Consider the following 24,819-nt stretch of genomic DNA (forward strand, 5'->3'; position numbering starts at 1 on the left):
CCCGAAATTTATGAATTAAACAATGCAAGTACCAAAAACACGCAAAGAAATTAAGAATTAAACTATGTAACAAATGAGTGAGCTAGGAGTATACGACTTGCTGCTGCAGCTGCTTATCCAACGGCGGCAGGGAGCACACTGACTGCGACCAACCGACACTGGCCGTTCAAAACAAAAACAGAAGACAAACGACTACGCGAATTTACACTATTCAGGTACTAAAACGCGATGCTACAACTCTCAAATACTATAATACGCCCGAAATTTATGTATCAAACAATGCAAGTACCAAAAACACGCAAAGAAATTAAGAATTAAACTATGTAAGAAATGAGTGAGCTAGGAGACTGTAGGGAATAACGTTGAAAACATGAAATGTTATTCCAAACTGGCGCAACAAGTTCACTAAGAATATGTTATATAATCTGTTGTAATTACAAAACTTTGGACGACCAGAAGGGCGTACTAGTCGGAATCTGGCACACGAGGATATCTGTGTAACGAAAAGAAGGGATCCCGCCTCCACGCCCAGTGAGATCAGGGTGTACCTGCCACCAGGGAGCACGTGATCTGCACACCGTGAAGCCAACTTGTGACTTATTGCAGGAGCTCAATATTTGTGCAAATGGCGAGTCGATTACAATTCTCATATAAGAAGAGAATGCTCTGATTGCAGCATGGAAACGCTCGTTGTTAGTTACACAGAATGATCATGTAATTTTAAGGCATTTTCTTTAGCAACTGATGAATATTTGTTGTGGCCAATGATGCCGAGTATGCCCCACAGTTAATATTCATTACATTCATTTACACAAAAAGGATACATTTAGGAAACATGATGCTTAAGCTCTTATTTGGCGTCAGTTAGAATCGTTTGCGCCTATCTACGAGTCAAATCAGTAAGTGCAAACATAGATGTCAACATAAAGGTAATACAGTGTTTGAACATTTGCTGTTAATTCATCCAGCAACACCTCTACAAAAACCTTCGTCATTAGTAATAGAAGACTAGCAGCTATTATAGTTAGAAGGCAACTTCGCAGGCAAGTTATTAAAAATTTAGCCATGAACTAAAGCAAAGTAACATAAGAATGCACGAAGACTTACTCGAATCCTCTGTTCCATTCCAGGTTGTCCATGAGGCTCCAGGCGGTGTAGCCGATCACCGGAACTCCATCCGTGTTGACAGCTTGCAGAAGCGCCGTCAGATAAGACTGCGACAAACATTTTAAAATATTCAGTGAATTTCCAAGCTGAAGTTAACATCTAAGTATTAGTGGTGTCTCAAGATGACGAAGCGCACTCACTGTTAAGTAATCGATCCTGTCGGTGTCGTTCAGACCACCAGAGTTTCCGAGGCCATTTTCTGTCACCATTATAGGGTAGCCCGGGTATTCGTTGGCGATCCAGTTCAGCAAGTTTCGGAATCCCCAAGGATATTGCTGGAACGAGAGAAAACGGAGACACATTAACATATGATACCGGAGACTTAGTAACCCCCACTCCCCCTTCCTATATCCTACTCTACAGGATGTCAGTATGAAAAGTGACAACTTTACGAAAAAGAAAGTGCCGCTGCAGTAGCGACATCGAAACACTCTCACAAAATATTATGTCTCATTTATGATTATACCAGAGAAATACTCACCGTCATCACCAACATAATGCTTACCGTCGCTTCAGATAATACGCTTATCCAGTACCCTTCGCTGAGTGACCTGTTCATTGCTCTCCATCCGTTTGCTTTCAGCCTCTTAATTTCTGGATAAAGTTTACTATTAACGGGTCTTACCATATACTAATTCCGGAATGAATCTCCACCCTGCATTGAAGTGTGCACTGATATGAAATTTGTTGGCGGTTTACAGCTGTGTGCTAGATTGGAACTCGAACCTTGGAAATTTACCTTTTGTAGGAAAGTGCTCTGGCGACTGAGCTGTATTTTTCTCAGTACAACTCACTAATTTCCTCAGAACTTTATTTCCGCAAAAGAGTTCTCTCTTACCACCTAAACTTCACAGATACTCTTCTACAAATTCATTCTGAGGAGAATTCTCTAGGCTGTGGCTAAGGCACTTGTGTAATGTAGTATCTTTTAGAGTGAAAGCATTTCGCGTCTAATTTCAGTATGTATAGAGTAAAAATCAACAATAATTTAGAAAAAGTCATTTTCATCTATAACAAATTTGAACAAATCATTTATGTCATTAACATAAATATCGCATGTCCGCTTTCTTGTAAAACACGTGAAATTCTTATTTTAGGAAAAGAAATGTATATGCTGTGGCTACTGTCCCAGTCCTGCTGTCTAATTTATCTAATTTACAGATAAAAGCAGTTAAAACAATTTATTAATACAGTACAGGAAAATGTTCAGTTGTTTTCTTTTAAAACAATTATACTCTTGAGGATACAAAATGTACTCTGTGTGGTGTGCGTACTGTAAGACCTTCGGTACACACACCATCAGATTATTTGACTTGTCGCTCTAACGAAGTAGGCGAGTGTCAGCAATATGGTTCAAATGGTTCTGAGCACTATGGGACTTAACATCTATGGTCATCAGTCCCCTAGAACTTAGAACTACTTAAACCTAACTAACCTAAGGACAGCACACAACACCCAGCCATCACGAGGCAGAGAAAATCCCTGACCTCGCCGGGAATCGAACCCGGGAACCCGGGCGTGGGATGTCAGCAATATGTCTCGTGGTCTTATCGTGGCGTGTTTATCTTCTGCCGTTAGGTCGGACGATAGAAATACCACTTGCACGCTTAGAGTAGCAGATTGTCGGTAACCAACTTTAAACAGAACTTGATTAATTTTCACACACATTTATTAAAATAATAACAAGCATAAAAATTACTTAACTTGGTTCTGGATGCTGTTTACAATTGACAGTCTGAAGTTCCTTTGGTATTGGTACGTTAATCTTATTCTCACATATATCTCTGATACTTGCAAAAAGTGTCTATACATTTCTCTTCATGGCTATGTACAGGAATATGGTAATCTTACAGGGTGTCCAGGAAAGGACTCCCTGATTTCAAAATTAAATATCTCGAAAACAAAGATCGATAGAGGAATGCAGTAAACGGTATGTTTATTGTGAAAGCTGTAAGAAGTTTATACAGTAGTTTGAAAAAATAGTTACAAAAGCTGCTAACAGATGGCGCTGTACGCTGTACAGCTCATATCAGCATACATAAGTGAAATAATCGTATGAAAACAATATTTGCAAACAATCACATCACAATGTTTTCAAAATGTTCACCATTGGCACTACAGAGGTGGCGCAAACGAAGAATGAAATTCGCCATCACATTTCGTTGTGTCTCAACCGAAATGGATTCACATGCCACAGAGATCGCCGATTCAAGCTCGTCCAGCGTGGCGGGATGCTTCGGGTAGACCATGTCTTTCACTGTGCCCCACAAAAAAAGTCACAGTGAGTCAGATCCGGCGAATATGGAGGCCAATCCATACCTATACCAGTAAATTTGGGATATTCCAAAGCAATGACTCGATTCCCGAAGTATTCCTCAAGAAAGCGAAACACTTATTCGGTCCGATGTGGTCGGGCTCCATCTTGCATAAACCATTCAGTACCTGGTCGGTCCTCTAACGCTTGCTGGGTGGCGACAAATTGTTCCAAAACTGCAACGTAACGTGCACCAGTGACCGTTTGTCGAATGGCAAAAGGGCCAATAATGCCTCTGCTGCATTCTGCAGCCCACACAGTAACTTTAGGAGAATACAGGGGTTTCGCTTCACACCAATAGGGCTTTTCGGAACCCCAAAATCGCCATTCAGGTGGAAGTGTGCTTCATCTGTAAACCAGATGCAGCCAACATCAAATCCTTCACTATCAATCATTGTGAGCATCTGATTAGCAAAGGCAATCCTTTGTTGCACAGCTCGTACGGGTATGGCCTGGTGCGTTTGAAATTTGAATGGAAACATGTGTAGGCTCTTTCTCAGTATTTTCTGCGTGTTGGAACGCTTCAAACCAGTCTCAGATGCAATTCTACGGACGGATGACATTGGATTTCGCTGAATAATTCCAGAAACTGTGGCGACATTTTCAGACGTAACTGCGGTTTGCTTGCGGCCAACATGCCCCACTAGATCATTTCGTTAAAATTTTGCGAAGAGCGTGCGAATGGTTTTCGCATCGGGTCCTTTTGGAACATTAAATCGTGCTTGAAAACTTCGCCTTGTTGCCGTAGGACTCTCTTCTAACCTGTGGTACCCTAGCACCAGAAAAACGCGTTGTTCAATGGAGTACACGGTTTTAATCTCTTCCTTCGGTACGCTAACCTCCTTTCACGCTTCAGTAGTGGAACTGATCGCTCTGGGCTTTTGATCACTATTTATACTAGGCATTACGTATGGCGATTACAGCGCCATCTGTTAGCAGATTTTGTAACTATTATTTCAAACTGCTGTATAACCTTATTACAGCTTTCACAATAAACGTACCGTTTACCGCATTCCTCTATCGATCTTTGTTTTCGAGATATTTAATTTTGAAATCAGAGAGTCCTTTTCTGGACACCCTGTATTAGGCGCAGACTGAAACTTGACTATAGACTGGTACAGACAAATGCAGGCTGACTAATCGGAGGTCTGTACACTCGTTATAATACATTGCGCGTTCATGTATCACTGCGCGAGTTTGGTTCCGCGAGGAGAAAAGGTTCTACGTTAGCAGCAATCTCATTGGCTGCGTTACATATTAATACGCGGATCGGCGGAAGCAGAATTTGGTCCGTCTCTAAGACAGCGCCATCTCGTAGTGTGGAGACAGACGAGCGCTGCGTTTGCGCTTTTGTGCTTAGTGGGGCGCGCTCTAGTGGGAAAGTTGTGTACGCGCTGACTACGCGAAACTATGGACACAACATTCTGGTATTGTCTTCAGTTTTTATTTTTCGTGTTCTTAAATTTATTCATTCTTTGCGCAGTGTAAATAACTTGAAGACTGTATTGATAATGGTTAATCTTTCCAACGACATTTGTGCAACGTTGTAGTTCGTTGTAGGGTATTTCAGCACGATAAATAATTTTTAGTTTTCAAAAAATGATAGTTCAGTCGGTAGAGCACATGCCTGAAAGAGGCAAAGATCCCAGGGGCTCAAGTTCCACTTATAATTTGTCAAGAACTTTAATACTAGTTGGAACTGGTTTTGTCTTTTAACTTTTATCCTTCCACTACAGATGGCTATATGTTTTTAATGTGTCTGTTTCTGTGTATTTATGATATTTAATGTCTTTTCATTGTTCCAATACAACACCGAGGTGACAGCAGTCATGGGGCACCTCCTAATACCTTGTCGGACCTCCTTTTGGCTGGCGTAATGGAGCAACTCGACGAGTTATGAACTCAACAAGTCCTTGGAAGTCCCCTGCATAAATATTGAACCATGCTGCCTCTACAGCCGTCCACAATTGCGAATGTGTTGCCAGTGCAGGAGTTTGTGCACCAGATGACATCTCGGTTATGTCCCATAAATGTTCGATGGGATTAATGTTAGGCGATCTGCGTGGCCAAATCAATCGCCCGAGCTGTCCAGAATGTTCTTCAAATCGTTTGTGAACAGCTGAAGCCTGGTGACATGCCACATTATCATCCATAAACATTCCACTTTTGTTTGGGGACATGAAGTCCATTAATGGCTGCAAATGGTTTCTAAGCAGTCGAATATAGCCAGGACTCAGTCTATTCCATGTAAACAAAGCCAAAACCATTATGGAGCCACCGCCAGCTAGCAATGGAAATTTGTGGTAAGGAGTGTGGGACCAAACTGCTGAGGTCATCGGTCCCTAGGCTTACGCACTATTTAATCTAACTTAAACTAACTTACGCTAAGACGACACACACACACCCATGTCCGAATGAGGACTCGAACCTCACCTCCGACGGGGGGGGGGGGGGGGGGGGGAGCCGCGCGAGCCGTGACAAGGAGCCTAAGACCACATGGCTACCCCCGCGGCGCCAGCCAGCACAGTTCGTTGTTGACAACTCGGGTTCATGGCTTCGTAGGGTCTGCGTTACACTCGAATACCGCCATCAGGTCTTAACAACTGAAATCGGAACTCATCTGATCAGGCCACGGTTTCACAGGCGTCTTGGGTCCAACCGATATGGTCAGTACCCACAGAGAGGCGTTGCAGACGATGAGACGCAGTTATCAAAGGCACTCACGTGTGCCGTCTGCTGCCAAGGCCCAAGCGGCAGATATCGCTTCACTGTCCAAAGGGATACGCTCGTCACACGTTCCACGTTGATTTCCGCTGTTACTTCACACAGTGTTGCCTGACGGTTAGCACTGAAAACTCTACGCAAACGCCACTGCTGGTGGTCGTTAAGTGATACGTTGTCCGTGGTGATAGGCAATGCCTGCAATTTGGTATTCTCGGTAAGCTCTTGACACTGTGGCTCTCGGAATGTTAAATTCCCTAACTATTGCCGAAACGGAATGTGCCATGCGTCTGGCCCCAACAACCATTCCCTGTTCAAAGTCTGTTAATTCACGTTGTGTGGCCTTAATCTCGTCGGAAATCTTTTCACACCAGTCACGTGTCTACAAACGACAGCTTCGCCAATGCAACTGTCCTTTTATACCTTGTGTACGCGATACTACCGCCTTCTATATGTGTGCATATCACTGTCCCATGAGTTTCGTCGTCTTAGTGTATGTTCCCTAGAGCTTGAATGTGATCCACAAGTTTGCAACATCATCATATTTGTGTTTTGTTTCTTCGCTGTTCCTCCTGATTCATCCCCCCCCCCCCCCATTTTATATCTATATCATAATCACATGCAACAGCCTACACAGTTAAAAACATCAATTTCCTTTTAATTTTAGAATAATCTTGTCATCTGGTGTACTTCCCGACAAAGTAAGCTCACCGGGCAGAAAGTTAGGCCCTCAGTGCGCAGTCGCAGATGAACCTTTAGACCTTTACAGATGGCGCAGCAATCGAGTCATGTGCTCAACCGCGTGTGCACTACCGCTACGTGAGCATCGGACAGTAACAAAAACTGGAACGTTCATGTTTCAGGCTGAAAATCTATGTAAACATGGGTAAATGTAACGACGTGACAGTGGCAAAAAAGTGCAGTCGTGTTTGACAGTGCCCAAAGCCATACGGTGTGTGAAGTTTCTGGATTTTTTGGTGTTTAGCGGCGGACTGTTCCCGTGTCTACAAGCAGAGGTGTAAGACAGGTAGCAACGAAGCAAGACGCCAGAAATGTGGTCCATAAAATACCCTGACCGAAAGGGTTTGACGGCTTGTGAATCAACGTCTCTTCCAGAAGCGATCGGAATTGCTGCAGGCTGTGAATGAAGGTCCATCGCAACCTATTAGCGAGATAACATTGCCACGGGGACAGCATGTCGTGGAGATTTGGAGTCGGTCAGCCCGCAAGAGACCGTTGCTAACACAGTCACATAAAGACGACAACAGCAATATTCATCGGGCTGGAAGAATTTGTCACGGATTTTCTGAACACTGTCCCACCCCATTACATCTCAACTGGCCAGCAAAATTATCTGATTTGAAATGCCATAGAAAATCTGTGGGACACCTTGGAATAGCTGGTAATATGCCGACAATAGCCTCCCCGGAATCTGGTAGAACTGGATTCGACGTACCTGCGTGACCTTGTGGATTCACTTCGCAATCTAATCCAGGCGTCGATCAAGTACAGAGGCATAATTACACGATATTAGATGACGCTTGTAGTCATTTCTACATGGGTGTTTAATTTCTTGTCAGGGAAGCTTACATAGTTTTCTAAATTCTACTCCGACTTTTCAGAAGATTATATTCTGCTCGGGAAATTTTTACAAGTCCGTCGCCTGTAACATACAGTTATAACAATAACAAATTCAATAAATCTTTAATTCTGCCATCAAATATTAAATATTATTTAAAGTAACTCAGAAAGAAATAAGAGTGCTGAAGAACTGTAATAATAAAGTAGAGCGCCTTGTTATAACATCCCTTGATTGCCATAATTACTGTCGGATTAGGTTTACTGATGCTATATGTATATTAATAGTGCAAATTAGTAATAGTTATTAGGCAGTTATAATATATGTATTACTGTGCAACTGCTCCACATATACGGATTACCGGCCGGGGTGGCCGAGCGGTTCTAGGCGCTACAGTCTGGAACCGCGCTACCGCTACGGTCGCAGGTTCGAATCGTGCCTTGGGCATGGATGTGTATGATTTCCTTAGGTTAGTTAGGTTTAAACAGTTCTAAGTTCTAGGAGACTGATGACCTCAGCAATTAAGTCCCATAGTGCTCAGAGCCATATACGGATTACAGTGACATTACGTATTTCAACTTCATTTCTTCCTACGACTGTCGCTCAATAAGTAACGCAACACATTTTTTTTATGAAAGCAGGCTGGTTTTATTCAGCATTCCAATATGTCATATTATTTCCCAGTCTTTGACTACAAAACCCTGTTTTTCAAAATAACCTCCGTTCAATGCGTCGGCCTTACACCACCTTCCTGGGAGGGCAAGTGTGTTCACTTGGTACTACTCTGCTGGTTAACGTCGGAGCCAAGCTCTTGCTGCATCTTCATTGGGACAAACAGATGGAGGTCGGAAGGCGCGGGATCCACTCTGCAGGCTGGATGAGGAAGAGCAGTCCAATGAAGTTTTGTGAACTCCTCTCGGGTGTGCAGACTTGTGTGACACCTTACGTTGAGAGAAGTTCGCTTGAATTTTTGTGGTGACGAAAACGCTGAAGTCGTTTCTTCGATTTCCTGAGCGTAGCACAATACACTTCAGAGCTGATCGTTGCACCTTGAGGGAGAACATCAAACCGGCTGAGGGTGTGGCTTTGAAAGTTTTCTCCGAAGGCGAGATGGTGTGGCGCCACTTCATGGATTGTTTCTGGTTCGAAGTGAAGAACTCACGTTTCATCGCCCGTGACAAAAAATTGTCACGATCAGCTTCGTAATGCGCAAGCAGTTCTACACAGATGGTCCTTCGTTGCTCCTTATGCTCTTGTGTTTGGCGGCGATCAACCCATCGAGGACACACCTTTGAGTACCTCAACTAGTGGACGAATGTTTCAGCACCACCAACAGAAATGGCCAGTTTAGCAGCGAGGTGTTTATTGTGATCTGTGAAGCACGTCTAGTGAGTGTGTCCGCACGTTCCAAGGTTGTAGGAGTCACTAATCGCTGCCGTGTGCGGCCGGTCGGCAGGCGAGAGATGGACAGATTTGCGCGACCTCGTTGGGATGATGGCAGACGCCTCGCGCAACTGCTCACCGTGCTTTTGTTCGCTGCCAGCTCTTCGTAGACGTTCGGCCCTTTAATATCTGTGATACTTTGGTTTTCCACCAAAAGGAACTAAATGACATCGCTCAGCTTGAAACGTACCTCAGTTACAGACGCCATTTTGAAAGCTACGAAGAGCGCCGCCACCTACCGGCACTTTATTAAATTACAGGGAATGAAACAGGAATATCGCGCAATGGCCAACAACAAATTCCGCATTTTTTCAACCGAAACTGGCCGAAATAAATGTGTTGCGTTACTTATTGAACGTCCCTCGTATTTCCCATTCGTAATTTTCTTTACATCATCGTGTACTACCTGTATTTACATTTACTGCAATTACTATATGGGTATTCATAATGGCCTGGACTATTCTTCCTCGCGCCGCACGTCAAACGGTATGCTACCAATGCATGTGGTTGCAATACGATCGACGCACTGCCCTCAGCAACCCATCTCGCTCACAATTGTACGTCTGTGATGGTCTGCGATAGGCACTGAAGCACAATCAGTGATCATTAGACCTGGTTTAAATTTCACTCGTTAGATTCCACGCGTTAAGTTTCACGCTTGTCTACAAAGCCTAATTGGGTGACGCAGTATCATCTCGCTGTTGGTTAATCCATCCATTGAAGAACGTGTTAGGATCTATTGTTCCTTTGGCGTTACTTGACGTAAGTACGCTACATGCCGGAACCGGGTTTCATCACCTCCTTTCACAAAATCGACGATGTAATGGCGTCATTAGACTCTTTAAGTCATCGTGACCGATATCCCACCTAAAAGTCCCACCTAAATTCTTCTCTTGAGCACTTCGACGATGTTACGGTGTTTTTACAGCCCTCTTAATTCTCCATTTCTTCTTATTCTCCATTACATGTTATTTTCGTCGTATACAGGTCCAAAAATTTTCCTTAGGACTTTTGTTTCGAATATTAACAGTTCTTCATCATATTTCTTTGTAAATATTAATGTTTCACATCCATATAACATCACAGGTATAATGCTCGATTGATATAAGCGGATTTTGAAGTTACTGCTAAGTGATCTTTTTCTTGGACTTTTGATGAAACTAAAAAGTGTCTTGTTTGCTTTTGATAAACGGGCATCTATTTCTATATCTGTTCTATTGTTATTACTAAAAGGACTTCCTAGGTACTTGAAGTGGTCAACAGTCTTGAAATTGAATCCATCTACAGTCAGAGGCGCATCATTTATGGTTTTCTTACTTATGGGCAGGTATTCTGTCTTTTCTTCATTAACATGTAATCCTGTTTTCTCAGCAATTTTATAGTAATTTTGCATCATACTAGCAGTAAAGTGAATAATTTTATCCTGCAGAGTACGGCAACCAGCAGAAAAACAGTTTGCTATTTGATGATGTACGAGTTAGTTCGACAACTTGCCATTTCTCAGTCGGCCATGTCTCTGGCTTTGTTACCAATTGAACATGCCTGGAATATGGGCGGATCATACCAGGTTTACTGCCAGCCCATAACTGACATTTGATGATTAATGCGTCTAGTAGTCTAGTTGTGGGAAGATAGCTGCGACGTTCAGCATGTTCGGCGTATCAGTTCCCATAACGTCCCTACTGAACTTCTCTCTCACTTTCTCGCGGAATGTGGTGCTGTTAAATTTCACAGATGGTCTCACGTTTAGTCCTGATTAGTTACAGTCGGATAGTTGATTTGATAATTGTAGTCCCTCTGGCTCTCGGAGTTGTTCATGGAGACGTTACGAGAGAGGCGTTGTGCATCACGGAGAGATTCACTATTGAAATTTCGGGACAGCACTTTTTAGGATGAGTCAGACAACATATTACTCCCCCCCCCCCCCCCCCCAAACATCTCGCGTATTGACCGCGAGGAGAAAATTAAAAAAATTAAAGAAATTAAAGGCAATACAGAGGCTTGCCGACAATCATTCCTCCCACGCACTATTCGCGAGTGGAACAGGATTACAGGGATCAGATAGTGGTACCGAAAGTACCCTCCGCCACACACCGTTAGGTGGCTTGTGGAGTATGATGTAGATGGAGATCGAATTTGATCTGAGTTAGAGATATAATTCCAATATTAATTATCGGTTATTAAAGCAAAGTCAACAGCGGCACCTAGTAACAGAGTCTTTGACCTTAATCTAAATTAATATCGTGTTAATGCGAGTTTTTGTACGTAAGGCATATTTAAAACAATATAGTTGATTGCTTGCTGATTCCATTCATACCATTCAATGATTCTGAAATTTTATTTTAAGATTCGTATAAGAAGCCGATATTTCGAATGTTGAAACCAGTTAAATTCATCACCTCGCATTAGTGTAGAATCTATAACCACTAAAAACAGTAATACGATAATAAGTTTCGTAGGGGACGACCTACTCGTGTAACCAATACCAAGACTGCATCACGTATTAACAAAGGTAGCGGTGGTGGTGCAATATTAAAATTGAATTAAATGATTGTTTCGAAATGTAAATGTAATTCAACTCATCAGTTGACGGCTGAAGATCATATGTGTAACCCAAACATATCAGCTAAATTAATTTTACTAAAAATAGTCGTATCAAATTTTTCATACTTTCAGAAATATCAGAAGCACAAAACTTAACAACCTGTTTGTAATGACCTCAAATTTTTTCAAGATGAGACATTTTACACAACAATTCGCAGTCGTTTTAAATTTCATAAAAATTATATTTACTTTATTTTGGTAAAATGTCAGAACGCGTCGGAAAGAACTGTAGATCAAGTTTGGTTGTTACCACATTAATATACGTTGCGAAGAATATACAAAGGAAAAAGCTAACACTAATATAAATTAAAATAGCGTTAGCTTTCAGGCAGCTTAATTCTGTTATTTAGATCCCTTAAACTCATGGAGAGAGAGCTGTCTATAAACAGGTCTTACAGAGACGTCAAATGGCAGTTTAGAGCGAGCTGATGTTGAAGTAGGCCGTGGAGACTCATCAGCAGTTTCATTCCTGTGAATACAATCTAAATATAGGTCGGCATCGGTGAGAAAACATGGCCGACGTCTGTTCTTTCTGTAAAATTCTATTGTAACTTGTGTTTATATAATAAATATTATGATATGAATATACGTTTTGACTCATTAGCATTTACATGGCAAGGAATTTACATAGCACAGGTGACCTCTTGGACCTGACCTCTGGAGTGTATTGCAGCCAGTTTAATTCATCACGTGTCAGCAATGAAGTACACATGTCGGATTTGTGGACTCACTGAATGGGAACTGAGACTTTAATATTTGAAGCAGCCCAAGCATAGAAAAGTCCTCAAGTTCAAGATCTCCATAAACGACGACCTACCCACATATAACTACGGGTTATGTGTACCTAACACAGCACATTCCCACCAAGAAAATGTATTTCCCCCAGCAGAGTCAAATCCTGGGTTTTGCTCTGAGTGGCAGGGGAACCGAACTCATAAAAATTTCGTGTCGCCATGCCGTCTCCAAATGCCCTAGAGTAAACGAAGATGTTTTCTTAATCTGTTATAATAGCGTCTACTGCTACATCCTCATCATTCTCCTCGAACCACCTAACGATATATGGTGGGGAAAACTTCTGATGATACCACTAACTGATTCTCCTTTCCTGTCCTACTCGTGGATGCCACGTCAGGAGAATGATTGTCGGTAAGCCTCTGTATTGGCTCTAATTTCTCGAATTTTCTTGAGAGGTACGTGGGAGGAAGCAATATATTGCCCGACATTTCTCAGAAGTGATCTGTCGAAATTTCAATAGAACAACTCAATATGATACACAACGCCTCTCTTGTAGTGTCTGCCACAGCTGAGCGTATGTGTAACGCTCTCGCGCCGACTAAACGATCCCTTGACGAAACGCGCCACACTTCGTTGGGCCTCCTCTGTTTCTTCTACGAGTCCCTCCTGGTAAGGATCGCAGACTGATGAACAATACTCAAGAATCGGTCTTGTAGACTACTTCCTCCGCCGATGAGTTACATTTTCTTCAGATTATTCCTATGAAACTCAGTCTGGCATCTGGTTTTCAAAATAGTTCAAATGGCTCTGAGCACTATGGGAGTCAACTTCTGAGATCATCAGTCCCTAGAATTTAGAACTACTTAAACCTAAGGACATCACACACATCCATGCCCGAGCCAGGATTCGAACCTGCGACCGTAGCGCCTAGAACCGCTCGGCCACCTCGGCATCTGGTTTTCCTGCTACCTTTTATGTGGTCATTCCACTTAAAGTAGTTCTGGATTGTTATTCCTAGATATTTTTCGGTACATGCAGTTTCCAGCAGTTCGTCATCAATAGAGTAGTTGTGCATTAGTGTATTTCTTTTCCTATGTATGCACGATATGTCACGTCTATTCACGTTTAACATTAACTGCGAGTCCTTGCACCATTAGTCAGTCCTCTGCAGGTCGTTCTGCAAAACGATGCTGTCTTCTGGCGTTGCTACCTTTCTATAGACGGCCATGTCATCAGCAGTACTCTTAATGAGCTTCCGACGCTTTCTGTCAGATCATTTGTATACACTGAGCGGTCCTACCTTGGGGTACTCTGGAAATTACCTTTACATCTGTCGAATGTGTTCCGCTAAGGGCGATATGTTGAGTTGTGCCTGTAAGGTCTTGAGGCCAACTACAAGGGCGAGAAAATTTTCGAGAGTGCTGGGACTGAAAGCTATGTTGCATGTTTTTAATTGAGATTAAGAAGAAACAGGTGTAGTTCTGGAGGGAGGAGACGGGGGGGGGGGGGGCAGTTCCACAGGCCGCTCCCACCCCCTTCCCCTTCCCCTGTCATCGTTTCTGACGCCGCCGAATTAACGTACCGTAGAGGAGTGCACCAAAGAGCAGGAGGGGACACAGAGCGTGAATTGAAGCTAAAGTGCTTGGTTCAGAATCTTCTCATTCGTGTTGCCGTTAATCTGTAAAAAATGGAGCGTGGCAAGAACCAGTGGTTTGACGTCAGTGAGTGTCAGATGACAATCGAGTGAAAGCTTTGTCAGAGAAGTTTGTTGATTGTCTCTGCCTCAGTTAATTCAGAGAGGAATCTGGCTGAAAACACTTTGTCGGCCTGCAGTTTACTCACCCCACTACTGACGCTGACAACGCCAGAGTCTCTGGACTTGGACGGAGATATGCCGGCCTCGCCTGACGTCACGATGCTCGTCGAATAGTGATTCAGCCCGAAAAAGTCAGCCGCCCCTGCAACAGAACACAGCTTACGTCAGGTGATTACGTTTACATGTTATTCATTCCGAAATGTGTAGAGAATCTAGAGTTAACTGAAGACCCTGAAATCTCTACGTCTAAGGCATCTTACGTTGTACACATTGTTTCATAGTCAAGCTGTCAACTCTTAGAAGGATGGAAAATATCTCTGAACTTAAGGTAACTGCAAAAAGATCTGCGTTACGCCATTTATTACCATACGTCCATCTGCGTTCTAAACACCTTTTCAATACGATCTCCCGCTTACTTTCTTACAGTTATAAGAGATAACAAAAAATCTATTGAAAGCTTGCTGCCACTTTTTTGATATAGGTGAAAAATATGACCTATGTTACTCATAAAATATAAATCAGAATAGAAAATGAAGATAATGGAATTTCTAGTGGAAACGACAGTAAAAATTATAAGCCACCACAATAAACAGAAAACAGAACAAGTTTAACATATCTCAAATTAATAGAAGAGAGAACTAAAAGGTGGCAATGGGACTGATATCGTAACTGAAACAAGTATTCAGCAAGTGAATGAAATACAGTTATGTGAGAGGAATCGGAACACTGTGGATTATATCGTTGAAATGCAAGTTGACGAAGTGAGGTAAGAGAAATCCTAATCAGGAAATCCCAGCCTGTAATGTGAGGATCATGTAGTCATAACTGAAATTTTTAACCTGAACAAGTATTCAGCAAGTGAATGAAATACAATTAAGTGAGAAGAATGGGAACACTGTGGCTTATATCTTTGAAATGCAAGTAGACGAACTGTGGTAAGTGAAACCCTAATCAGGAAATCTCAGCCTGTAATGTAAGGAACATGTAGTCATAAATGAAATTTTGAACCTGACCGCGATTCCATCCATTTTATTTCAGTGCCTTCAACTCAGCTCCTGTACATCGCTACGGTCGGGTGTGAGTTACCTGCAACTCCGGTGGTTCTATGTCCAGACGGGAAAGCCTCTTATTGTTGCTTGGAAGAAACAGGTGGAAAAACATAAGCGACAGTGAATGTTTGAGTCGTTCCCACAGGGGTTTTCGGGTTATGGTAACTGCTAGTGGTAAGCAAATTATCCAGATTCGAAACAAAACTTTCTATTGACACAACAATATCTTAAACATATAAAGTTGCATCGCATACTTAAGCAAATGGAGTGCTATGCTGAAAGAGTATTTTAATGCACAGAGGATACAGTTAACTACAGTGATCCAGTTAGAGAACCTATGTGTGAATAGAAGTGGAATCCTTAGCGTAAGAGATTTGCATACAAACACAAGGTTGCAGTAAAATGACAACTGTGAGAATCGTGAAGAAGATATAATGTGTCTTGTCTATAACAAGAAGAACTTTCGTTCCAGAACTGATTTTATGTTCAAGAAATAGCGGAATGATGTGCTTTCTACTGACATAGGAGAACGAGAGTAAATATTAGTGTGGCGTAAACTTACCTCTGAGGTACGCAATCTCTTCCTCTGTAAAAGTTGGCAGCCGTGAACGGGGCCGCCCCTCTGCAGCACTGTTGGCGTCCACCCTCTGGCGCACTACTGCCGGGTAATCCCCGTCCTGGCTGTAGATGGGGTGCGCGTAGAGTCCTCCCTGATGAAAGCAGACAAGTATGCTTCTCTTATAATTTGAGCATTTCCGCTTTCCCGCAGCAACACAGAAACTAAATAGGTAAAACAATAATGACTGCTTATAACCATCTCTGTGTGTTAGAATTAGTGTAATCTTATCTCCGCAATCCCTACAGGAGCGACACGCAGGACGTTTTTGTACATTATTAGAGTCCTCTCTTAAAATCGATTCTTGTAACTTTGCAAGTATAGATTCGAGGTACAGTTGGCGTTCGTCCTCAAGAAACTGCCACTTCAAGGTCCCCAGTCTCTCCGTGACACTTCCTGTGAGCAATCGTGTTGCCCGACTCTCTGTCCGCTGTTGGTCCTGTTTGGTATTAGTGCTTCACACTCAAGCAGTATTCTAAGATTGGTCGGAAGAGTGTTTCGAAAGCGTTCTCGTTTATAGACTGTTCACATTTTCCTAGTATTCTACCAGTGAACCAAAGGCTGCCGCCTATGTATGCGATTGTTACTTTTCGTACCTGTACAGACTGTTACACCAAGGTATTTACAATAGTTGACTGATTCCAATTGTGACACACTGATATTGTATTGTAGGATACTACGTTTTTCCTCGTAACGTGGAATGCACAATTTTACATTGTTGAACAGTTAAAGCAACTTGCCAATATTTGCCCCACTTCATATCAAATTACCCATTATAAACTCACCATCTATTTCCACACGCAAGAGGTTGAACTCTTTTTATTCCTTCCCCTGTCGCCTTCCAGAAACAACGACCTAAGGTTTGTATTAATAGCTTCAATTAGTAATCTATACGTAATTGTTTACAGCATGAAGATGAAACCAGCTGTTCAATTTCCCAGCCTAGGGGGGGGGGGGGGGGGTGATCAGGAATTCAGGTTACAAGGCCGCTATTCCTGAAGTTTCGACTGTTATAAAGAAATTAGTTACGCGCGGTAATTCTGATAAATGCCTTTGGAAAATGTGCTAGTTGTAGGTGAGCACAAATGGCGATTCGCCTCTAAAACTGGTCTCACGAAGAAATCCACTCAGTTACTCGATTTCTGTGGGCGAAACATGTAAACAAGGCTGAAATTCTCTGGCAATTGGTAGAGCTTTACAGAGAGACTGTTCTGTGTGCTCATCACGTTGCAGAATGGTGTCGAAAGTTTGCGACCGGCAGAGAAAACGTCACCGACGAGGATCACAGTTGCCAACCCAGCACGGCAACAACAGCTTTGAACACAGTTCGCGTGCCGGAGCTGATTCAGGATAACTTCGGAATCAACTTACAGCGTGTGATGGTAGAACTGGCAGTGCCTTCCGTAAGCGTTCGTCGCGAATTTTACGATATTCTGCAATACTGGGAAGTTTTTACCCAATGGGTTCCACGAAATCTGTCCAACTAACACGAGGAGAAGAGCATGGAGGCAAGCCTGCAACTTTTACGACGGTTCTCCACTGAAGAGAACGGTTTTATTCACAGAACTGTCATGTGTTACGAAACCTGGATCGACCACCGCAACCCCAGCAGAAAGCGGCCGTCAGTGGAGTGGAAACATCCTTCATCTCCAAGGACAAAGTAGGGAAGGTGACGGCCGCAATGTTTTGGGACATACTCGTGCAGTTTTTGGAAAGAGGGAAGACAGTGATCGCTGACCGATACTGCAAGACCTTTACATGACTGCGCAGGACTTATCATCGAGGGCGTCATGTTTCTTGACGACAACGTGCGACCTCGTACTGCCAAGAGGATCACCACTCTGTTGAAACTGTTTCTCTGGGACGTCACTGACCATCATTCCTACAGGCCGGACCTCGCTCCAAGCAACTTTTACCTTTTCCCTCACTTAAAGGAGCAAATAGGAGGCCGAAGATTCACTTCAGAGCCGGCCGAAGTGGCCGTGCGGTTCTAGGCGCTGCAGTCTGGAACCGCGAGACCGCTACGGTCGCAGGTTCGAATCCTGCCTCGGGCATGGATGTGTGTGATGTCCTTAGGATAGTTAGGTTTAACTAGTTCTAAGCTCTAGGGGACTAATGACCTCAGCAGTTGAGTCCCATAGTGCTCAGAGCCATTTGAACCATTTGAGCCATTCACTTCAGACAAGGAGGTGAGACGCTTCGTGGAAATGTGGCTGAACACGATTTTTACCAGAAGGGTATATTCAGAGTCGTTCCACGAAGCGACAAGTGCCTAAACCAATATGGAGACTATGTTGGAAAATAACCTAATGTATTTATTACCAATTGGCTGTAGGGATCGTGTGAATTAAAATGTACACGTTTCAATATATGTCTGATAACTCTAATTCCTGATTGGCCCTCGTACGTTTCCATGTTGACACTCCTTTTGGAAGCAGTTGTGATTGAGGCTGATGACTTTTTCCTTCTCGAGACATCGCATAGCTCTGTTTAATGAGACTTCGTCACTATTGATAGCACTTGCAGGAGCCGCCCACTTGTAGTAAACCCCTAGAAAAGTTTCAATTTGGCCAGTGAGACCGTAGAACATGGTATAAGAGGCACAAAGTAATACTAATCGTAATTTTCCATCCGAATTTTGCGGAGATTAAGTTAATCCGTCCTTGGGCTTTCTTAGGGAGTCGTCGTGTAGGATTCTTTCGATCTGTTTTGCAGAAAAATTCTCGATGTTTATGTCCCTCACACAAGCAGGATCGGCACCGTCAGATTCTCTGTAAAGTGCAATTCTTCTTGCTGTGATTCTGTGTTCAAGCGGAACGGTGTATTATTCGCGACAACGTTCAAAAGGGATGCCATTATCATGTATTTATTTACTTAACACCATAAACCGATAATATCGACACAATTAATAATGATTTAACTGGAAACTGACAGTTTCCTGAGAGCAAGGTCTTACGACAGATCTAGATTGGAAGCCATCCTATCAGCGACTGGCGACTACAGCGCACAGCCTGTACCTCGTACTTACACTCGTGACATTTCGTAGCCGTTTGCTTAATTTTTCATTTATTTATTAAGAAGGTCAATTTCTGGCGTCGTAATATTGTTGTAAGAAAGTTCTTGTGACCTGTAGGTTCATCCTATTATCCGTACGGGAAAAAGTGACTTTCGGTAGCAAATATTTGTTAAATAAGATCACTTGCTTCAGCGCCAGAGTAAAACTGTGCTTTGCCTACGTGCAGTACCTCGCTGCTGACGTAGCCGGCGTTCTCCTCTCTAGCCACAGCGCCTCACACCACCGTCCTCTGGCAACGCCATATGGTCCACCGGCTGCTTCAGCCAGCGTGGGAACCGAAATCTTACTCCCTACGGTGTGCGTTCTGCACTACCGCTATACTTCCTGAATGCTACGTGATATCTGCAGAAGCGGTACAAAATTGTAAAACTGGCAAATAAGGGAACAAAATGTGCCTTGAAGAGGGGGGTTGCCTTAAACACTCTGCTGTTCACTATCCCAGAAGACACTGCTGTAAGAGTCACTCAATTGCTGTCTAATTTCAGTTTAGTAGAAACTATTGGGAATAGATGCTTTGTTTAAAATAATAAATATGGAGACATTCATCTCACGCTACACTCTCCGCGCCGTGTTGGAAGTGTGGTTCAGGCTTTTAGAAAACATCGTTTCCCCTATTCTTAGGATGTGTATGACAAAGTACACGGTTACAGATTTCCGAACTCTGCTGCGTTAATATTTTTATATGCCCTTCTGCAGTTGGATCAAGGTGATCAAAGGCGGTTCGTAGTATGGTTTTCATTCTACCATCATAATGATATCTCTGGTAGTCAGTCAACTTTACACTCTTAGAGGGGGGTACATCATGTTAATCCATTGCAGTAACTATATTATTACCGCGATTTTTTTTTTTTTTTCATCAGTCTGCTGACTGGTTTGATGCGGCCCGCCACGAATTCCTTTCCTGTGCTAGCCTCTTCATCTCAGAGTAGCACTTGCAACCTACGTCCTCAATTATTTGCTTGACGTATGCCAATCTCTGTCTTCCTCTGCAGTTTTTGCCCTCTACAGGTCCCTCTAGTGCCATGGAAGTCATTCCCTCATGTCTTAGCAGATGTCCTATCATCCTGTCCCTTCTCCTTATCAGTGTTTTCCACATATTCCTTTCCTCTCCGATTCTGCATAGAACCTCCTCATTCCTTACCTTATCAGTCCACCTAATTTTCAACATTCGTCTATAGCACCACATCTCAAATGCTTCGATTCTCTTCTGTTCCGGTTTTCCCACAGTCCATGTTTGACTACCATACAATGCTGTACTCCAGACGTACATCCTCAGAAATTTCTTCCTCAAATAAAGACCGGTATTTGATATTAGTAGACTTCTCTTGGCCAGAAATGCCTTTTTTGCCATAGCGAGTCTGCTTTTGATGTCCTCCTTGCTCCGCCCGTCATTGGTTATTTTACTGCCTACGTAGCAGAATTCCTTAACTTCATTGATTTCGTGACCATCAATCCTGACGTTAAGTTTCTCACTGTTCTCATTTCTACTACTTCTCATTACCTTCGTCTTTCTCCGATTTACTCTCAAACCATACTGTGTACTCATTAGACTGTTCATTCCGTTCAGCAGATCATTTAATTCTTATTCGCTTTCACTCAGGATAGCAATGTCATCAGCGAATCGTCTCATTGATATCCTTTCACCTTGTATTTTAATTACACTCCTGAACCTTTCTTTTATTTCCATCATTGCTTCCTCGATGTACAGATTGAAGAGTAGGGGCGAAAGGCTACAGCCTTGTCTTACACCCTTCTTAATACGATAAATTTGTTATCGGATGAAAATAAGTATTTATAAATTACTGAAAATGTAGTATTTATCTTACTCACACTGAACTGAAGATTCCTCTCAGCGGCTTCCAAATCTTCCGTTGAGTTTGAAGCTGGTTCGCTTCCTCCAATGTTCAACGTGATCCCTACGCTACCTGGAACCAATTTTCATTTTGGACATTAACAGTCATGTAGTTAACATCTAGTTAAAGAAAATACATTTCATTGGCAATTTTATATGTTATAGAGTATTTCCGTGCCTTATGAAAACAAAACTGTTCTCGAAATTATTCCGTCATCATGACAGTGAACACTTTCATTGGCTACTCAGAGCTTATAACCACAATTATCATTAACTTTTAGCAACCGTATCAGTATATGCTGTTTCTAAACAATGTCACGCTGACGAAGCGAACTGGCATTGGCTTAAAAAACGATTAGCGTTACTAACTCGAGCCGCTGAGACTGCCTTTTCGGCCGATATTCTGTTGCGTCCAGACTCCTCCTACTTTCCGAGGACAAACGCAAGTACAACTCCAGTGGCCCAACAGCCATAGAGTTCGTTACATTGTAGATGGAGGGGACAGGACAGACCCAATCGCCTTCCACCAATATTTTGACACCGCACATTGGAAGTGTCTGCGCCCGCCCCTGCACCACGACTTACTCGCAAATATGCTGAACCTTGTATTTCATCGTCAAGGTACTGGTTGAGTTGACCGGTCCTTGTGGTATTCTTGTCCTGGCCCATTTTCAGGTATATTGTTTCATAGTTTATTTCATTTCTGTGGCACTCTTGCTGTCGCTTCATAGAACTATAAAAATTAATAAACAAACAAACGAAAGAAAAAATATATAAAAATAGCTACAGTCAACGACGACATGGATAAAATGTGCATATATATAAGTCTAGAGCTGTAATCGGTAGATAGCTTGCTCAAGCCCATTCATTCTTCTTTTTTATTTTCATATGATTGACGGTACCATTACTTCATACATATGTGAAATTGAAATGTAATATATTTTCACGAACATTTACTGATTGCTTTTGGCCTTTTACTGATTTTAATTATTACAGCAGTTGCTATATTAATAGTTATCGACAAGTGAAACAAGAGAACGGAGAAACGGATGAAGTTTCCGTGAACATATATGTTTGTCGTCTGTTGCGAAATTCCTTATAGCGGTTGTTCAAAGAGTCTCTCCGCAGTGCCGTGTGATTGGTAGCCGCGCGTGCCGTATGGTTGTTCGCCTGCCTGGGTTATTTCCCTTCGAGTGGACTCTCCCAACATTCCTCTGTTTCGTTTATCTCAGTCAGCGTCAGTAGTATCGTTGGTGTGTGTCATTATGTGTTGAAGTGAACGTTTAAGTTTAGTTCCTTTGTTCGTTTGTTGCGTTTTTGTCACTGTTAAAATGCTAACCATTCAATAACGTGTGTTTTTAGCCGAACAAGTGTTCAAAGCTGGCGATAAATACGCAGTTTCAGTTCGTCAAACAGTTAATTCAGTTTCGTTGTAGACAACACTCCCACATCGCGATACTGTGCGAGATTTGATTAACAAATTTCGAAGTACGGGTTCAGTAACAGAAGCACCGCGAAGTGGTCGTCCTAGCGTTTTGTCTCAGGATAAACTACTCGATATTTCCGATAAAATGCCCTTGAGTCCGAACAAGTCAGTAAGAAAACTCGCCCAGGAAATCGATGTTAGTGTCGGAACGGCCCACGCAGCTGTAAGAAAAAAATTAGAACTTTTCCTGTTGTGACTTGGCAAGACAGCCAAGCCACTATGAGATAGCCGAAAGGCACGCGTTTAAGCTCACGCAGTTAAAGGAGTCTAGTAAAAAAAGTACGTGGCTTCTGGAATACTTAACTTTAATCCATAATTGGTAAACATCGGTCTGACGCCTTGGTAGGTCGTAGCAAATGACGTAGCTGAAGGCTATGCTAACTATCGTCTCGGGAAATGAGAGCGTAATGTGTCAGTGAACCATCGCTAGCAAAGTCGGCTGTACAACTGGGGCGAGTGCTAGGAAGTCTCTCTAGACCTGCCGTGTGGCGGCGCTCGGTCTGCAATCACTGATAGTGGCGACACGCGGGTCCGACGTATACTAACGGACCGCGGCCGATTTAAAGGCTACCACCTAGCAAGTGTGGTGTCTGGCGGTGACACCACATTTCCCATACAAAGTGACAGTCGTGCAAGAACTGAAAAATACTGATCTTGGCAAGAGACTGCATAATTGTCAATGGTTCAAAAATTTCGTTCAACAAAATGGAACGGATATTCTTAATGAAACGTTTTTCACTGATGAGGCGCCGTTTCATTTATCCGGCTACATGAAATCGCAAAATTCTCATATGGGAGTACTGAAAATCCATTGTGTATTCATGAGGAACCACTTCATTCTGTGAAAATAAAAGTTTGGATTGCAATTTCTAGACGTCGGATTGTGGGTCCCATATTTTTCAACGAAACAATAAGCGCACAACTATACTGCAGTGATGTTCTATACCCATTCTACATCTACATTTACATCCATACTCCGCAAGCCACCTGACGGTGTGTGGCGGAGTGTACCTTGAGTACCTCTATCGGTTCTCCCTTCTATTCCAGTCTCGTATTGTTCGTGGAAAGAAGGATTGTCGGTATGCCTCTGTGTGGGCTCTAATCTCTCTGATTTTATCCTCATGGTCTCTTCGCGAGATATACGCAGGAGGGAGTAATATACTGCTTGACTCCTCGGTGAAGGTATGTTCTCGAAACTTCAACAAAAGCCTGTACCGAGCTACTGAGCGTCTCTCCTGCAGAGTCTTCCACTGGAGTTTATCTATCATCTCCGTAACGCTCTCGCGATTACTAAATGATCCTGTAACGAAGCGCGCGGCTCTCCGTTGGATCTTCTCTCTCTCTTCTATCAACCCTATCTGGTATGGATCCCACACTGCTGAGCAGCATTCAAGCAGCGGGCGAACATGCGTACTGTAACCTACTTCCTTTGTTTTCGGATTGCATTTCCTTAGGATTCTTCCAATGAATCTGTCTCGCATCTGCTTTACCGACGATCAACTTTATATGATCATTCCATTTTAAATCAGTCCTAATGCGTACTCCCACATAATTTATGCCATTAACTGCTTCCAGTTGCTGACCTGCTATATTGTAGCTAAATGATAAGCGATCTTTCTTTCTATGTATTCGCAGCACATTACACTTGTCTACATTGAGATTCAATTGCCATTCCCTGTACCATGCGTCAATTCGCTGCAGATCCTCCTGCATTTCAGTACAATTTTCCATTGTTACAACCTATCGATATACCACAGCATCATCCGCAAAAAGCCTCAGTGAACTTCCGATGTTATCCACAAGGTCATTTATGTATATTGTGGAGAGCAACGGTCCTACGACACTCCCCTGCGGCACACCTGAAATCACTCTTACTTCGGAAGACTTCTCTCCATTGAGAATGACATGCTGCGTTCTGGTATCTAGGAACTCTTCAGTCCAATCACACAATTCGTCTGATAGTCCATATGCTCTTACTTTGTTCATTAAACGACTGTGGGGAACTGTATCGAACGCCTTGCGGAAGTCAAGAAACACGGCATCTACCTGTGAACCCGTGTTTATGGCCCTCTGAGTCTCGTGGGCGAATAGCGCGAGCTGGGTTTCACACGACCGCCTTTTTCGAAACCCATGCTGATTCCTACACAGTAGATTTCTAGTCTCCAGAAAAGTGTTCCAAAATTCTACAACTGATGGACGTTAGAGATATAGGTCTGTAGTTCTGCACATCTGTTCGACGTCCCTTCTTGAAAACGGGGATGCCCTGTGCCCTTTTCCAATCCTTTGGAACGCTACGCTCTTCTAGAGACCTACGGTACACCGCTGCAAGAAGGGGGACAAGTTCCTTCGCGTACTCTGTGT

The 24,819-nt window shown here is 42.9% G+C and overlaps 1 protein-coding gene across 1 annotated transcript in view; it reads right to left on the minus strand.

The window, feature by feature from the left end:
* Positions 1 to 24,819, minus strand: part of LOC126199213 (myrosinase 1-like) — a 91,589-nt gene that overhangs the window by 21,607 nt on the left and 45,163 nt on the right. The window contains exons 6-10 of the mRNA XM_049935992.1: positions 20,951 to 21,045; positions 15,991 to 16,138; positions 14,406 to 14,521; positions 1,308 to 1,442; positions 1,108 to 1,214 (exon numbers count right to left, since the gene is read on the minus strand). Of these exons, the coding sequence (XP_049791949.1) occupies positions 1,108 to 1,214; positions 1,308 to 1,442; positions 14,406 to 14,521; positions 15,991 to 16,138; positions 20,951 to 21,045 (601 nt within the window). The remainder of the gene's footprint in view (positions 1 to 1,107; positions 1,215 to 1,307; positions 1,443 to 14,405; positions 14,522 to 15,990; positions 16,139 to 20,950; positions 21,046 to 24,819) is intronic.

The sequence above is a fragment of the Schistocerca nitens genome, chromosome 8, assembly GCF_023898315.1.
Source record: "Schistocerca nitens isolate TAMUIC-IGC-003100 chromosome 8, iqSchNite1.1, whole genome shotgun sequence".
Classification (NCBI taxonomy): Eukaryota; Metazoa; Arthropoda; class Insecta; order Orthoptera; family Acrididae; genus Schistocerca; species Schistocerca nitens.